The sequence below is a fragment of the Atheta coriaria genome, unplaced genomic scaffold (assembly GCF_025399875.1).
Source record: "Atheta coriaria isolate IRGN ID8LTWV9N9 unplaced genomic scaffold, Caltech_Dcor_3.1 hic_scaffold_11_pilon, whole genome shotgun sequence".
Classification (NCBI taxonomy): domain Eukaryota; kingdom Metazoa; phylum Arthropoda; class Insecta; order Coleoptera; family Staphylinidae; genus Dalotia; species Dalotia coriaria.
Genome location: NW_027045453.1, coordinates 494,163 through 512,983, shown reverse-complemented (window position 1 = coordinate 512,983; position 18,821 = coordinate 494,163). Strand labels below are relative to the sequence as shown.

At 34.7% G+C, this 18,821-nt stretch overlaps 1 protein-coding gene across 1 annotated transcript; it reads left to right on the top strand.

Moving 5' to 3' along the window:
* The first annotated feature begins 2,060 nt into the window (after positions 1-2,060).
* Positions 2,061-2,980, top strand: LOC135801656 (GS homeobox 1-like). Its single transcript, XM_065315147.1, has one exon. The coding sequence runs from the start codon at positions 2,102-2,104 to the stop codon at positions 2,978-2,980; it is 879 nt and encodes a 292-aa protein (XP_065171219.1). The 5' UTR covers positions 2,061-2,101.
* Positions 2,981-18,821: the final 15,841 nt, after the last annotated feature.

Below are 18,821 nucleotides of genomic sequence, written 5' to 3'. Positions count from 1 at the left end.
GTTCTAGTATAACGTTTATTCCAAAGTCTCTAAAGTTAGGCTTAAATGTAGGTAAACCGTTCGACGCGAAAAGCGTGTTATTGATGTTTTGTTTTATCTTTTTATATATTTGGGGCGCTGTTCAATAGTTATTACATATAGATAGAAGTACTTACTAATAATTTTAAATATTGACGTCATAAACAATTTATTCAAATGAAAACATATTAATTATTAGCATAATAATCAAGATCAAACAGAAGAAAATAGATAGGTAAGTAGGTACATACGAGGAGCTGATGCAATATTTAACTTTTAATAATTTCTAAAAATCTCAAAAATGCACTAAATGTGAAATTGAATTGTTACAAATCGTCAAAAATATCCCATTTTGCTTATACTAAAAATATACTAAAATATTTATTAATACTTACTTAATATCTTACTTACTTAGATAGGTATGTATTTGGAATATTTTAGTCAAATTTAGTCAATTGTGAAAAAAATATAAAATGTGAAACATCTACGTGAATAATTTTCCATTCACTGGCTAATTCCCCAGTTACTTTTTTTATTTCCATTTGAACTAGGCAGTATTCACAAAACAAATATTTTTTCCAAATCAAAGTTTTTGATGCACATAAATACAATTTTAACAATTTGTGTCTTAATTTTAAATATTATTAATTTAATTAACTTGTTTTTGCCATATTTAATATCTTGTATTGTATTCATTTATAATATTCAAAGTGCCGCTTCAATTAGTTTGTTAACCACATTACAAAAGCTTCACATATTGTACCTCTTCAACTCCATCAACAGTCGGACTCAAAACTGAAAACTGAAAACTTCACTCCAATAATAGCATTAAAGGATGATGCCATTGTTGCCCCGATGCACCCGCCACAGAACGCCGACATCGAACAAAACACTAAACGTAACAAGAAGCGACATTGCAGACAATACGCCTCGCAGTTCACAATTAAATATTTTCATTTCGAATGCGTTGCGTTACGTTTTATTTCGCATCACCATAAAGTTGCCCCTCGCCAAGACTCCAAGCAGAACATGCCGACTTGGGGAAGGGTTATGCTACTATTTTTAGTCTGCAAACGCTTTTGAATTTGCCCGAGTGCGTTTAGATGAAAAAGTTGGATAACTTGCTTTGATACTATTTTCCGGTGCGAACAATATGTTCGTAATTGGGCACAACTCGCGTCTGATGTAACAATTGGTTATTATTGTGATTACCTATATGTACACCTACATATGAGGGGCTTGTATGACAAGGTCTGGCGTTGCACAAGCCAATTGTACTTTGATAAGAGATAATCTAGTTGGATCGGAAAAGTGGGATGTTTGTAAACTGACACATAACAAGCCAATTATAACGAGATTTTATATAAAATTTATTTTTCACCTGTACAATGAAAAATATTTTATAGAGTTTGTTACAACAATATGTTTTTAAAGAGGACTCAAATTTTACTGTTGTTAATCTTTTAAATTATGACCAAGAGACCAAGATTAAAACTGCTCGTCGTTTTTAAAATCCTTAAGCAAACACCACCCAATTAAGAGCAATAAATGCGACCCATCAGAAACCATTCAACCGTCTGGTATCGCATACAGTATCACACACTGTTTGCTCCTTGTTCATTCATCAATTCATTCATTGTACGCTCATTGTGCACGCAACTAAACCCACTACGAAAATAAGTATGAGGAGTAGCGAAACGATCGACAAATACGTTTGCTGCGCGTTAGTTTTTGGGGTAGTTTTGTTTGAGGAAGAGGCCAATGTTTGCCGAGCACTATATCATTCAGATCCACCAACCCCGCATCCCGAGGGTTGTCGGTTGCTCGGTGATCGAACAAAAAACCATACTTAGGCGACAAAAGATGAAAGAGAACCAACTTGGTGGGTACAATTAGGGTATAAAAGAAGGTGGAGTTTGGTAAGTGGAGGATACACCCCATAGGCATCCCTAAACTATCCCTACCATTTTAAAACCAGGGATATATAAAGGGTACCTACACTTTTTGCAAGTCAGTCATACCAGATACTTTAAACTGTTAACATAGAAATCATACAAGAGTGAAAATTGTGTTGTGTTAAACAATGAACATGTCGCGTTCGTTCTTCGTCGATTCATTGATCAACAATCCGCCTAAGGAATACATCATGCCATCACCTCTGGGTGATCCACGACCAATGTTGCCATATCCCCCGAGTTACATCAGTTCTTATTTGTTTTCCTTGAGTTTGGCTCAACAACAAGCTCAAGCGCATCAATTTGGAGGAATGTTGAAACAACCCATCCGACCAGTGCCTTCACTACCCAACTTACCAATGATGCCTTCACAATCAGCACCTCAACATACAAGAAACTTAAACTCGTTGAAACGCCCAGCTTCGTCACCTATGTTTGATGATAATCATCATATGACTATGATCAACACCAAGAATCCTAGACTAAGTTTTGATAGTCAAATTGGATTGCATAGTCCGTCTAGCAGTCCACAGAATAGTCCACGAGGTCATGCAATGCCATCACCTCCGCTGACTAGTAGGGAATCTACTCCAACACCACCATCACCTCCGCCTTCTAAAACATCATCAACGGCTGATGATAAAGATTCTTCTAAAAGAATCCGCACTGCGTTTACCTCTAAACAACTCCTGGAGTTGGAAAGAGAGTTTTCTGCGAATATGTACTTGTCTCGTCTCCGACGGATCGAAATCGCTACGTGTTTGCGACTTTCGGAAAAGCAAGTGAAGATTTGGTTCCAGAACCGTCGCGTCAAGTACAAGAAAGAGGATCTCCCGGCTGCAAATGGAAGCAGTGGTCAGTCACCGAATAAGTGCTGTTGTTTGAGGACGTGTTCCTCGTCCAGGAAGCCGAAAAATAGTACTTCGTCTTCTTGTGATGGAGACGAAGATCATATTGATGTCACCAATCTGGATGATCATGAACACAACGAAAATAATGTTTTTTAAAACATTAATAGCTACTTAGAAAAACAAAATATGTATATTTATGTAGGTATAAATATCTTTAAATTTGTAAATTTTGCGTGATGAAATTGAAAATATTGTATGTATATATTTTGATACCAAAGCTTAATAATTATTAAATAAATATTTGATTATAAAAATACATTATTATTTTTTATTACATTTTTTTGAATACAAGAAAAAATTGTGCTTTAACCGTTTTCGCAGATTTCCATAAAACTTTGCAAACGATTTTACTACCCGTTTTACTTGAATTCAATTTTTGGTCAAGGTTGTACTTTTTCCACTATGTGACTTTCCGAGTGATTTATCCTTGTGTGTTTTTCACATGTGAACGAGAAGAACGCACCCAATTTTCATCCCATTCCTTTTCTTCATCGTGTCGTGCCCGAAGGGCGCCACTTCATAAAATTCGAATAAAATAAAACTTTTCACGTTACTTCCCAAGTTACTTAACCAACTCAGGGGACGCGAGCGATGCGAGGGAAAAGTGCCAACACTCGCAACCAAAATGCGAATAAATATCCAGAGCTAGAGAAAAAATATCTAGAACGCGATAAGCGTTGATAAAATAAGTAAAATTGAATAAAACAATTTATATTCTTGTCTTTTTTGGCACCAAATTTTATATTGTAGGTATCAATTGGTTAATATCTAAGTATCTAGGTATCTATCTAAGTAGGTACAAACGTGGTAAAAAACATTTATATCCGGGAAAAAGAAGCAAAAATTTTGTGTTAGATTTTGCTACTTATTTTTCAAAAAAAAAATATTATAATTTATAGATCCTTTATTTTATTGAATTAATTTTGAGTACCTGAATATAATACAAATACTACATATTGAATAGTTCTTCATGTGGTTTTTCATGTCACATCCTGTCATCGTGTCAATCATCTTCAATTTTTGATGGGTGGTTAAGTGCTGCTACAATTTGAACAACTGTTTAGTGGTTATCGACTCATCTTAGATATTTTACCCCAATGCATATTGAATATTTACTCTGAACAAACCCAACAATCAATAAAAATAGCTCATTTGAACATGTGAGTGTTTTTAATTTACCTAACAGTTGCTTTACATAGCAATTAAATTATTCTAAAAATAACTTATATCGTAGAAAAACTTGTTTGATACTTTTTTGAGAAATCGTTTGGTAGTTTTATAGGCTGAATAAAGAATAAACGACGCCGAAATGTCTGCCACAAGCACTCTTCACACAGACACAAAGTCTAGCCAGATTCCACGATTCCCAAAAAGCATTTAAAAGCTATTTGTACGACTCGAACTTAATTGTGCTGGCAGAGAATGAATGAAGCTCCGAATCACCGAATGAATGCGAACGCATTTTCCGTGTTCGGTGCGAGCTTTGACATGCACGAACACAATGAGAATTTATTGTCATGCAATGCACTTGTATTCCACCTTCATTCACCCGAGGGTTGTAGGTGCTTGTAGGTGTAACCAAATGAGATCTAAAAGGTGTCATTCATTCATCTCGCCGCGTACAAAGCGGCACAGGTAGACGAGAAGATGCGTCGATTGTGGCGCGAAGTCGTAGTAATATATCCCCTACGCTTAAATCGTCCGAGCTTTTCGATTCGGTTTGGTTTCATTCATCTTCACGGATTTCTTAAATACTTTTTAGGCTTCTTTGTGCGCGCTTCTCATTCATATGTTCACATTCAACAATCACGACGTTGACTTGACCAGAGTCAACGTATTGAAATCGGTGTTTCATTCACGATTTGTACTTCATTCACACTTGCTGTAAAATTAAAGAAAAAAACGTGCAAACGAGCGATTTGTTAAAATGTTAAAAGGTCGAACAATGTTGTAGCGATGAATTCACTGCGTGAGTTTCGAACGAACCGAGCGGATAATAATGGGGCAAGTCAAGTATTTCCAATTATTAGTATTATTAGGAAGTACAACTGAGTATGGTTGGTACGAGTACTTTCTTTCCGTAAGTCTGGTACTCTACCGACTTCAAAGAATGCAAGAAACTGGAGTATTGTGTAGACAAGTGCAGGCAAGAAAATTTATGCTTTAAATTGTGATTTAAAGTGTGTTTGCTTCTGGAAATGTGAAATTTTTGATTTTTGTTTGGAATGAATGAATATAGATTTTCCCTAGCTTGTTAAAGGCATGTAATTAAACGAACTTTATTTTTCGATTTTAACTTGTCAATTCATTAAATGCACTTATAATTAATGTTTGCACTTAAAAATACAGAACTGAACTTAAAAATAAATATTTGCACTTTGAAAAATGAATTCCACTTGAATGAAATGCTTTCCACTATGAAATTAATACTTTGCACTTATAAAACTTGCAGTATTAAGTACGTGCCGTACTCTGAGCCGGCCCCTTCTATCACCCCCCCCACCGCCCCTCAAATAATACCAAACAAGGTAGCCTACCTAACCACCACCCCCGACCACCCCAACCCCCCCACAAATAATACCAAACAAGGTAGCCTACCTAACCACCACCCCCCAACCCCCGACCGCCCCAAAAATAATACCAAACAAGGTAGCTTACCTTACCACCACCCCCAACTCCCCGACCACCCCTCACCACTACCCCCGACCGCCCCACAAATAATACCAAACAAGGTAGCCTACCTAACCACCACCCCCAACCCCCGACCGCCCCACAAATAATACCTAACAAGGTACCCTACCTAACCACCACAAATTATAAAGTTTCAATTTAAAAGTTGATTCAAAGCAAATTTAAGCTTAAACCTGAAAATATAAGTGCATTGTATTAAAATATAAGTTATACAATCTATAGTGCATAATATGAATTTCTTAGTGCGAAGTATGAAAACTTAAGTGCGGCTGTTCAAGTGGATTGTATTTTAACTAAAGTGCATTTAATATATCCCCTTGTTAAATATAGAAATGCGTAGGTGAATAGTATGCAAATATATCAATAGTTTGGCTGGAGTAATCCTGATCGTAGAAATTTCCCACCAAACTTTGGAGTACTCATTTGTTGTTGTTGACTAGAATAAGTTCTTAATATAGGAGAAATGTAGGTAAGCTACTTATACAAGGCATTAGAAAGGTGAATTTATAATACCTAGGAATATTATTATCAAACACTAATTTAATTAGTAAAGTTATGGATTAGAGTCTATTAGCTATTTTCCTACATACCTACAGCCTACATTGCGATGGATAAAAATGTTAAAAATGTGCGCTTTTCTATATAATATACACTTTAATGACAAAAAAATTATAGTTTGCTTAATTTTTATAGAAAATTTTTGCATTAAAGAATTTTCAAGTGCGTCGGCGTTTCGCACACAGTAAAAACCTTTCTACTATTGAGATTACACAATAAAAACTGCACAATTATTCTACTAACAACACGAGACCAAAGATGAAAATAGATAATATCAAATGTACAGAAAGTAAAGAAAGCCATCTGAGCTGAATTGCATTTGACAAATGGCTTCTGAAGAGTTGAAGAGCAACCAACAGGGCAATTTTATTACTTAACTTTTGGTTCCCATGTTTGTCGGCAAACAGGTTAAAGAATGGCAAAGGGTTCCGACGAATACATCTCATGTCAAAGAAAAATACCGACAATTCACATATTTACTATTTTTCATTTTATAAAATAACATTTATACATACCAGTATAATACACAGTTTAATTATATATTATGTAATCTAACACGTTGCAATGCATACAACGTGTTATGATTATGTGTCGTTCATTACTGAGTCCTTAATAACACAACATGAAGTGTTCGCCTCGTGAAACATTATTGCTAGCTATGTTTACGTAGACCTTAATATGAAAGGTTGTAAGGGCCGAAATGGTGAAAGCAAGCATTGTGAGTTTGTTTACCAATTTGCGTTCAAGTCTGCGGAAGCATGTTTTCACACAAAAATTAAATGTTTAATGTTAATATGTGTTTTCTACCCTGTTGAAAATCGAACACATTTTGTGTTTGCCAAAATGTTAAATAATTTACAATTTTTTTTCGTAAAGTTAAAATATTTTCTGAGAGAAATTGCGATACCTACACGCAACTGACAAAATAGTTATCGATGAAAAGGGGAAACTTCATGCTGACCTAGTTTCCCGTCGTGTGCGCCAAAGGTCGTTGTCTTAATATATCTCATCTAATCGAATTATTATTGCACGACGCGACATGCCACGGAAAGTCGAGCACATGCAATAAATTAGATTGCGTGGTAGAATGAATCTAAAACTAATCTAAACATTAAATAAAAGGGAAAGGTTAATATAAAATTAACTAATAACATTATATTATACTTAACAAATTTTACGCATTTACGTAAAGTGCACATTTGGTTGCTTTTTTTATTAGATCTGCTTATTGGTCGTTTTTATATCCATCACATTACAGCTCTCATTTCTTGCTCATTTATGTGTCTCGAGAAGAAATTACTTCCTACTTCATGAGGCATATCGTGCGGTCGGCTGGGTTTACACACTTAAAAGCTTGCGGAAATCGATGGAGATTTCCCGAGAGAACGCGCGAGCCGACCAGCGCACAGTTTAATTGTCGGCAATTTCTGCGGTCTATTAGTGTAATTAGCTTGAACTTTAAACTTCTTGTTGAAATAAGAAAAAAAGTTTGAAACAACATATTTACATATTAATTACAAGGAAAGAATATACAAGATGTTACTTATTATAATTTTTAATTGGGTTTAGAATAATATCTTTTAGGTCCCCACTTTAAAATTATTAATTAGGATAAGTTAATTAAGTTTAATACCACATTACTAATTTAAAAAACGTAAGAAATTTTTCTAAAACGCTAAAAATTTTAATTTTTGTCGGTTTTCATTAAAAAAATGAATATAAATTCTTAGTAAAACACTTAATTGTTTCTCCAAAGGCTTCAATATCATCACTTCCTTTGCACTTTTATATTTATAACCTTTTTGTCTGGTTAAAATCAATTTCAAGTTGAGTTTGTTGCGCACTGATGAGTTTTCCAGTGGGTATCGTTCGCAAAGACGCAATTAAATGTCACATGCATGCGCCGAGTCGATTTCAACTTGATTACCGCCCTTATTGACTCTCTTTGCCGCTTTGATTCACTTTGTTTCCACGCACAAAGCTCGAAATAATATCAGAGTCGCCTGCCAACATAAATACACAACGGCATTAAGGTATAAGCGCAAATTTCAAAACCAAAATACAATATATAAACGAAGTATTACATTGTATGCATCGAAGCATGAAACAACGACTGCATCGATTTTTAATGTCATTGTGTTGGCTTTGTGTCACCTTTAAGGGTTGTTGCCCACTTGATCATTAACCATGGTTCATATACATATTCATATGTTGAATAGCCAACGTATTCAAAGATGTTTACATATGAGTATTTGTGTAATAATTGATTTAACCAAATGACAAATTATTCTTGAGCTTTTGCCCCTTCGTGTACATCAAGGGAAAGTCCTGAGGGATGTTTTTGTCGTAATGCGTTGAGTGTTGAGTGTGCTGGTCGTGGTTTTATTTCAACCCGACGAACCGTTAAAGGGATCGCCTCGAAAGCTCGTTTCGGCGTTTTTAGGGCTTCAGTCCTTCGGATCGATGATTGACAGGTACTTAAGTGACATTTTGTGATGTGATTGTGAGAGAATTAGAGGCCGAGTGCTTTCACAACTATGAGAACACAATCATATAAACATTTCAAACATTTTATGCAATCTTTTTAGTTTTTTTGTGTGTAAATAATTAGATTTTTACATTGTTCAGCAGAAAGGTTACCAGGAAATTGGATTTCTCGTGTTTGCTTGGATGCAAATTAAAACATTAATAGCCTTTTAGCTTCGAATCCCAGCAAAAGCTAAAACATCAAAGTTGAAACAACTGGAATTTGCCTGCGGGGTTGAAAAGCCCGACTGAATTAGTATCAACTCTATACGAATAAACGAGCAAAATACGCCCGAGATAAATCATTTCGATGGACAATTAGCGATAACACAACGTGGAATTTACATATAGTCGACTATAAACACGTTTACATTGATGCAAATTCAAAAATAAAACATTGTACAATTATTTCGATGTAGTATAATCCTTGTCGACTCAATTGATTTAATTATATTAAATCATTATTGTTGTTAACAATGTAAAAAATATTTAAACAAAAAATGTATTTTATATTTATGTAGATATGAATAAATTGACACTTGTAAGGGGGTTTGCGGTAGTGACATGAAGCAGCTGCCTCTTTCGTGTCTCATTAAAATATAAAAACGCATGTTTTGGGGTGCCTCTTGAACCCAAGTTTCAAATTTATGACGACCACTTTTTGAGTGTCTTTTTTCAAGGATCCCCGAACCGGAGGGCTTGCCTTCGCCACCAATTAGTCGCGTCACCTATTCACCAACTAAACGCTACACAATCGCATGAATGGCGCAATAAAAATATTACTTTCTGAGGTGTGAGCTGTGAATTAAAAGAAAATAGACACTCATGAGTGGATTCGAGTTGAGTTGATCAAACACCCTTTGTTCAATTGTACAATTGTACAATTACATGTGTTGTGTTACAATGTAGGTTCTTGTGACATTTGCATGTGACACTGCTTTAATTACACCTCGAGGGTATTTAACACCTCATAATTCACTCCAAGCGGAGATAAATTTTGACAGAAAGGAATAATTTTCACATAAATTTTATACATGCAACATACTTGCATCATTTACGCACATTAATAGTTTTTTAATCACAATAATAATACTTCATGAGTATCACTCATTAAAATCATTTGATCATGATAATCATAAAAAATTAAGGGATAAACTTTTTTGAAGGAGATTGAACTCAAAAGATCTAAATCATGCTTTGTATTTAATGTCAGCAATTAAACACGTTTAATGACAATGAGAACGACGATGACGATAAATGTTACACAGGATGATGATGGTGTTTGTGTTAGCACAACTCCTGTTATTGCCCCTCTGGGGGTGTGCGGACGCGACGCACCCTTTGCATTCAGACTTTGACTGACTGTAAATTCGAAATGTTAAACGCTACGCGGACACGCAACGTACGCGCTTTCATTGAAACCCTCGGGAATTACTATTTCAACATCTAGACAGGATCGATTCGGGCGTTCAAAGCCTATGCGGCAAGTGATCAAATGTTATTCAGAGTGTGTTTATATCGGACCAGACGGACTGCGTTCATGTCATCAGATTGTGATATTGATAAGGATTTAAACGTTATTGAATTACAAGGTTTAAACGGACTCAACTGAATGGCATCATAAATGTCACATCATGGATCATAAAGTTTGAATCATATCTAGATGAAACAGATGACTTTATAAACAGTCATAATTAAATATTGAGCATTATTATTTAAATTATTTTTACCTATTTAATCAAAAGACAAGTTTGTTAAATATTGAATATAAATTATTCGTTGTAATCATTTTTATTCGCGAAAAATAGCATTTTTTTTATTGCGCGTAGAGAACTTTGAAACTACAAAACGATTGAATATCCCTTTACAGGCAACAGAACAGTAATTCCAGGTATTGGATTCAGATTCAGCTAGTATCATTTTGCAAAGTTCGGTAAATTCCTATTTTGCAGGCAATACTTTTTTGTCATCAATCATGATTCCAATGATTCCAAGAATATAAATAAAATAATGACAAACAAATAAAACTAATAATTAAATGCTGTATTTTATTTGATTTTTGTTTTGACTACATTTTTATTTAAATTACATAATTTACTGTAATAAAATAAAACGGAATATTTTTATTAATAACGGCTGCACATTGAAAAAATATTATAGTTCCAGCCAAACTCAATTCAAATACAATATTTTATTCCAGGTACGGATATTGAATTTAAAGTACCCGATTTTTTTTTATTAACATGGGTTTGCAGTTTGAACCTTTTATTTTATTAAATTTTGACTCTATAAAATAAATTTTTTACCTTCAAGTTAGCCACATTTATTTCTTGATTTGCCTGAAATATTTCTGCGGAAAAATTATTTATTGTTTCAATTATCGTCTAGTTTTTGACTTGAGATTCTGGCCACGTATCAAAAGGTCTTCTATCAAACGGTATATTACGACACATAGCCATTGAAATATTTTCAATTTAGGGAAGAAAAATAGGCAAGTAGTAAAAAATACAGTTATATAAAAAAATAAAATAAATATGCAAAACTCGTGACATAAAATAAGTGCACTGTGCATTTTTGAAAGTTATGTAATTTAAAATTACATAAAATTACTAATTTTATTATTGAATTCAGTACAAAAGGGATGGTGTGATATTCAGTGTTTATTGCAAAAAGTTTACTTGTCAGAGAACTGTCCAAATTTCAAGATAGAACAAATAACATTCCGAAACTACGAAAACAAGCAGAAAGCACAATGACAATAGGAGTTTTTGGCACGAAAAACTATGCTAACAGTGCTAGTAATAAAGAAAACCAGTTGGTCTCATAAACTTGGAAACATTCCATCGCATAGTTTAAAAATTCCGCGACACTTTTGGCACGGTTCCAAAACAGAAAAGTGCATATAAATGCAAAATAAAAAATTATACTTCACTAGTTTTTATTCATTGTAATCAAAATAATTCATAACGGTTTTTACCAACAACAGCAATTTATTATGGTTTGTTAGTATACATCACATCAAACATAATATCATTAAAATATTCAGTATTATGTTGTGCATGCTGTAGAAAAATATTTATAGGCGTTTCCTGAAATTACGTTCAATCATTTCCATCTCAAGAGGTCGATTATGCAGCACCTCGATGTTTTTTTCGATGAACACGAGTTCTTTATGAATAAAACCATTTGGTTAATATTAGCCTGAATACAGAATCGTGCCGAGCTTGCGCAAACAAATGTTGACAAATCACCTAAATCACCAGAACACCACTACTGGTCATCTGCTGGCAACGATAATATGCTTTCGGAATCATCGAGCATGAAATTGCTGCTCGAAGTGCCGAAACACCTTGAGTATCACCTTTAACACCTTTGCAATAACAATTTTAAGGTAATAATTTTTTTTCCAACACGTGTTATCATTGTGACGCATTCAACTGTGCTAAGAATCAGTATAAAAACTTTCGAAATTTTCCCAAATTTGATTTTTTAAAGGTGTTTTAAATCGTTGAATGTGTTGGAATGTTGTTTAAGAAAGTTTAAGCAGCTAATGAAGCGTCAAATTTCTTTGGTGTTTGATCGGGCGGACTAAACGCTTGCCTAAATGTCAATGCCTAAAGTCAGAAGTCTTCGATTTGAATTTGCACAAAAGTCGCCCAAACGCGCCAATGAATGATCACTCAAAGTCCTCTATTGTAGTTTTGTGTGTTGAGTGTTACTCGAGTGGAAAACATGTAAAGTCCATTGAAGAGCAGCACAAACAGCGTCTGTTGTGGAGGTGTGTTAGGTATTTATCGCCGAATGGTGACAATAACGAGCGCTCGAAATTCATTCATGGCGGACTTCATTGAGGATACGAAACAGTGAGATTCCAAGTTACCGAAATTTGTACGATCTATAGTAATCTTTGAGGAGATGGTGATAAATCGTTTCGTTTGTGTACGAACTGATACCGACTTTAAGCATGCTAAGAGGGGTCACTTAGAGGCTACAAAGTTGTTTATTGTCATGAGATTCTGCTATTTTATACAATTTTAATTATTTTTATGATATCGATTTGAATTTCTTTGATTTCACAAACAAATTATATATTTATTGCGATAAACATCTGTCTATATTTTTTATATTATATTGGCTATTTTCACAATAATTTACGGCGAAATCAAAGCTCTCGTTAATGCATGCATAAAATTTGCACACATTAAATTCACACATTTTCACATTGCACCTTTTTCAGATTTGCCTCGTTAGCAAATTTCCATTTGCTCTGCGAATGCAAATCACATCTGGCCCGTTCATGATTATTAATGATCCTTAATTGATCTGTCACTTTTTTATTAATACTTTTTTTTTATATTTTCTTACAAAACGTGATGTAAAAACATGTTAAAAACACAACTTTTGCACACTAGTGCATAATATTATAAATATAAACACTAAAATGTAATAGAACGCTAACCCTTGATAAACTAACATATGCTTACCCAACGTGGAATAAAACTAGGGTGGAGGTTTTTTCTTTCTCATCTGCTCTTTCACGAAACTAGTTTTAGCTCTGTCTTGTACAACGTTGCGAATAGACTGGCTATGTGCTACCCTTGACGACGCACGAATGCAGGTCTAATAGATTAATCCACCCCAATATTGCCGATATTACACCACTTTATTACATCATTAATTACATAAATTATCTCCCTCGAGAGGAAAGGGCGAGCGGCCGTCACGTCACGTCAACAATCACGGAGGGTGGCTGCATTCGCATTCGTTTTTTTCTTCTATTTATTTAAGCTTAAAATGGGGAAACATTGAAATTGAATGTTTTCAGATGGGGAATAAATCTTTGCGGCGCGTTTTGAATACTTGAGATTTCTGCGTTACATTCGTAGCTTTTACTTCGAATTACATGAAAAAAATAGTTAGAATAAAGGAGAAGATTGATGAATGGCTTTTTTTGAAATGAGCAAGATGGAAAAACCGCAAAAACGCGGAAACAAAGGAAAAACTAAGATGGTTTGGGAGTTATGGAGGGGGAACAAGTGATTTTTGGCTTGGTTTGAACGATCCAGTTAAGATTCGACTTCCGACCCACAAGATCAGGGTGAAACCGCTGATATTAAATGTTCGATTAAAAGATTCTGCTTTTATTTGCTACATCTACGACTTGGACTATATTTTTAAGTAATATAATACTACTTTTGCAAAGTGACATCAAATTTTTCAAATTTTTTCATTTCAAATTTTTGTAGTGAAAATAATTATATTAGTTTCTTTTAATTTATTTGATGATGTCGTTACATATAATTTATTACATTATTTATTACATATTTTCTAATACCCACAGCGTAGCTCCACACATCAAGTCAAGATTTGATTAAAATTCAAGAAGCGTCGAACGGTTGCACGTACAACAAGCGTTGGGAGCTCATCGTGACTTATACTTTGCTTCGACCGGCCGAAAGATCCCGTTCAATAAAAGATGCCGAATCAGTTAAGATTCTAGACTTCTCGATTGCACGCAGCGATAAAACGATTCTCAAAATTCCAATCGAACGCAACTATCCAATTCATCTTTTTTTCTTCTGAAGCGGCCACATTGACATTGCAATCGACATCCACTTCAACGTCAACCCTTTTGACATCCTGCCTTGTCGGAAAAATGAGTGATGCAAAGATGTAGATTTTGTCTGCACAATGTGCCGAATTTAAATTCATTGTATAGCGACAATAATAACGATAAATCGATCAGTTGATTCTTATCAGGATGACATGACCAAAATTTTGAATTAAAGGTTTCAACGTATTTGATTATAAGCGTAATAAATCATCACGGAACTAGTAATGATGAGATAATGCCGAATTGCATTTGAATATTGAATAAATGCATAAATCCTACTGATAAACCACACAAATTATTAATTTATCCATTCATGAATCATGTCCTATCTCACTATTGCACTAATTGATTATTGGTAGTGATTGAACAATAGAGTATGATTGAAAATATTTTTGATTTTTGATAAGTTTATTAGTAAACTGCTTATTTTAAAAATTATGAAAAATTCAAATGATTTATGAATCATAAATTAAGTGCATATACTTAAAGTGTAAAAATCTTTAATACTTATTATTATTTTACATCCATATTTTACATTCTGCAGCACGCTAGTGGTTTTTATGAAGCTTTGTTCTGGCACGTGTTTGCATCGTCAATTAGCGCCTTCTTTCAACGCGAGATTCTTGGCACAATTAAAAGTTTTTAATGTGCCGCCGTCATTGACTGGCCGCTTGTTAATTCAACGCTCGTTAGTGCAGATCATTACGAAAGTAATGAAACTTACGTTTGGATTATGTCACTTTACTTTCGTTAATATTGTATTCCTTTTTAACAACATGACAGGAACTAAAACAATAAATTATATAAGATATTAATTAATACATTAATTGAAACATTTCTGCTGAATTGTAATTCAAAATTTGGGAATGAATATAAAGTGAAGAGTCATCCGTGTTCAATTAAACAGCAATCGTTAAAATTAACGCTTTTAGCGACCATCGAGAGTAGTAAGTGGAAAATAGTCATATCATGATACTCCACATGACCTCGCACTTTTAACCCTCCAAGTGATCATCATTTACATTACGCTTTCATTCGGAAAATTCGAAATTTACATTTTAACAGAACCATGAATGCTTTAAAATTACACCACTAAAACACGTTATAATTCATTTATTTCATGAATAAATTTAATTCTGCTTTAACAATTAATGAAAATCAAAGTCTGAATGTATGAGGCAATCTGTTGCCAGCGGTGTAATAATGTAATTGTGTAATTACCCAATTTAACCCCCCTACGCGTATGTTATGACAGTCCTATTGTGATGACCTTCTGCTTATGTCAGTAACCATCACCGGCGTTCGGCCAACAAGTCTTTGTTTGTTTTCCGTCCAGCAGGAAGCGCACGTGCTTCTTGTTAGCTGGTCGCGTGTCTCTCCGGGATCCGCTCTCGTTCACAAGTTGAGAATTAGTCGGGTTGTGCTCGTCCTAGTTTGAGTGGGACGCCACTTGCATACGTGTGGTGTTTCCCACACACGGAGTATACACGCGTGTCCGTACTTTTCATCCTCATTCACATTACTCATACTCAATGGTAGTAAGTACTGATCTTTGGTTAGAAGCTTAAAAAGCCGGAAGCAATTTTATCCTAATGCATCATCGTTTAGAGATGGGAACTATTTGGATTTTTATTTCTTTGCAAAAAGATGAGAATATTGATTTGGCACCTTGTGTTTTATATTTCACTTTTTGCTCTACAGCATTGCAGTATTGATTTTTCTAGGTCAAAGTAAAAATATTCGTTTACTACATTTTTGAAATACACTGTCCACAATATTAAAATTTGTTGTCCGAAATTCTAGGCAACTAAATTGATACCTATATTGATTTCTCCACTAATGTACCCATAATATTCGGAATAGTTTGTAATAGCATATTGATTTAAATTGTGTGGTATACTGTAATTCGGTATGGTTCGGTCCAATTCGGTTTGCGTTAAACAGTGATGGTGGCGGCTGCGGAATGGAATTACTGCGGTAATGAACTTTGCTGGCAGTCCTGCCAACGCCACGGGAGGATGTGTTCTAATGTTGCATTGATTACTGGCTCCAACTTCGTTAATCTAACAGACCGACACCACAATATGTGATTATTACGCTAAAATGTGTCAAAATGTGTGTCAAGCATTTCACACTTCGGCAAATTCAATATTATTATTGCATGCTGCCCGTTTCCGATATCAAAGGATTTATGTAATATACGTAAATAAATTGTATCATTTTTAATCCTTACTTTCACTAATTAATTAAAGTGGGTTAATTAAAATGTCTTGACTGATTTGAATGGATTCTTTTTTGCGATGTCTTCAAGCGCTTTTAATTAAAATTAGTGAATTGTGTGATTTTCACTTGCACCAAATTGAGGCGTGAGTGGAGTGGACGAGGCGCGACAGATGCGGCGTGTCAGGTTTTTATTAATTCACATTTGCCTCGTTTCGATCGTTCCGCACCGAAACGAAACGAAATTTGCTGCCAGCGTTAACCAGGCAGCATCCTGAATTCTAACGGCGACACATCCAGACATTAACAAGCATTCCAACTTGCGGCGCATAACGTGCAATACGAATGCAAGCATTTTGAGGAGGACGAATTTCTGACACGGCGTTGCATGCCCTTCAACATAGCTTTCATGCCATTTATATTAACACATCGGAGCGCTTTTTATTCGGCATTTATTTCTTTTGATACGATACTAAAACGCGTCTAGTTTAATAAGCTGTAATGGGGTAGTGAGGGTGGACTTTAATATTGTCACCCTTGGCGGGCACCATGCGGAACTAATTCAGGGCTTGGGTGTACAAAAGCACCGCATCTATGTACACAGCAGCATAAAAAATCACGTGTCGCATCATGTCATCAGTTAAAGTTTTACACATGCATATATACCAAGTGTTTTAACAAGTTTTTTCTTCTTAAGATTCTTATTATTAAGTTAGTACTGAAGTGTATTGAAGTTGAAAACTCGTTGATTGTCATTCCAACAAACAATAGAAGGCAAGAAAGTATGTCTGCTGCTGGAATTTTGCAATATACTTCAAACAATCGGCGTTGGAAGCAATTATCGGGCGGATGTCCGGCTCAATCAATATTTCAATAAAAGATAGAAAATGGAAGCATTCCAGTGATCTATTTATATATATTCTATGATTTGGAAAAATATGTATCTGAATTATTTTTTATGTTTTACAGAAAATATAGAAATTTAAATTCTCATTTAATTAATTACCTACTTATATCTATAGATTTATGAAAAATTAGTACTGGTATAGTTGGGTCTAGTTTAATTTCTTTTTACATTCTGTATATTGTACTTTGGCAGGCCTAATCCAATTGGAATTTTTAATCATACAGGACACAAGCTAAAAGTGCATGCGTTTACACTGCTTCAAATGAAATGCGAAGCAAAAAAGACGAATTCGTCGCGGAGTATTAGTGCAATGGCAGTATATTCACTCTCGACCCTTTTTCAAACATACAATCGCAATGAAATGACTAATTCTGAATTAATTCTGAAAAAATTATATTAGCATTACCGTCAAATCCAACTATTCTATGTTTCGTGACGCTGGTCATGAATTCTTTATTTTTTTATAACTCTGAAAAGATTAGTTTTATTTTTTGTTTATTTCTCTCACGCATGTGTGTTTTACGTGTTTTTCTATCTGTTGTGTAATTACTATTATTAATTCTTTGTTGTATTTCTACTTAATACCGCATTCAATGCGGATTCATTCAAAATGCTTGGTGCCGAGGGTCTCTTTGCGTTCTTTATCCAATGGTTTTTCTGTTTTCTCTCTTTGAATAACAGCTTGAGGTGGTAGTAGTCGGTGTACTTGCGTCCCTCGTTTTTAACTGTGGTAGTGTCATCATGTCGTTGCGTTGTTTCGTCGTTTGTTTTGCGGCGTTTTTGCGGCCGCCAGATCAAACAACCTCTCAGAATCCTAGCCGGGAGAGGACACGATGTGGTGAATGAGTATAATGCTTGTAATGCGTGTAATGCTGACGCTTGTGCGAAATCTGTGTCAGGAATTAAAGAAAACCTCGTGCGACAACCTTCAACCGGCGATGGAGGACATGAAAGGGGATAAGCTACTAATCTTGTTTTATGCTGTAGGTTCAAATATTTATCGTTGGCATTCTCGTCTTTTTTAAACAACAAATTTATGCAATTAAATATAAAACTATCTTAAAATAAGTATAGTTATGTAAGCAAGATATAATATTTTTGTTTATAGTTAGTTTTGAGGTATGATATTATCAGTTTATAGGCACAAGTGAAAATGATTGTTGACGGGGGGTAAATACCACAATTTGGAGCAGTCGCAGCTTGCGGTGGCAGTATGGTCCTGGATTAAACAGAAAGCCAGATGAAAGCAGATGGTTTTGACACAACATAGGTTTGACTGCGTTGGGTTGCATATTTTCGAATGTAATGGCAAAATTTTCATTCATAAATTTAATAATATGAAAAAAATAAGATTTTAGTGAGAATGTGAATGACTGCTAGGAGTGTTAGATGCATTTTGCAACCAAATTACTCTACGTGTA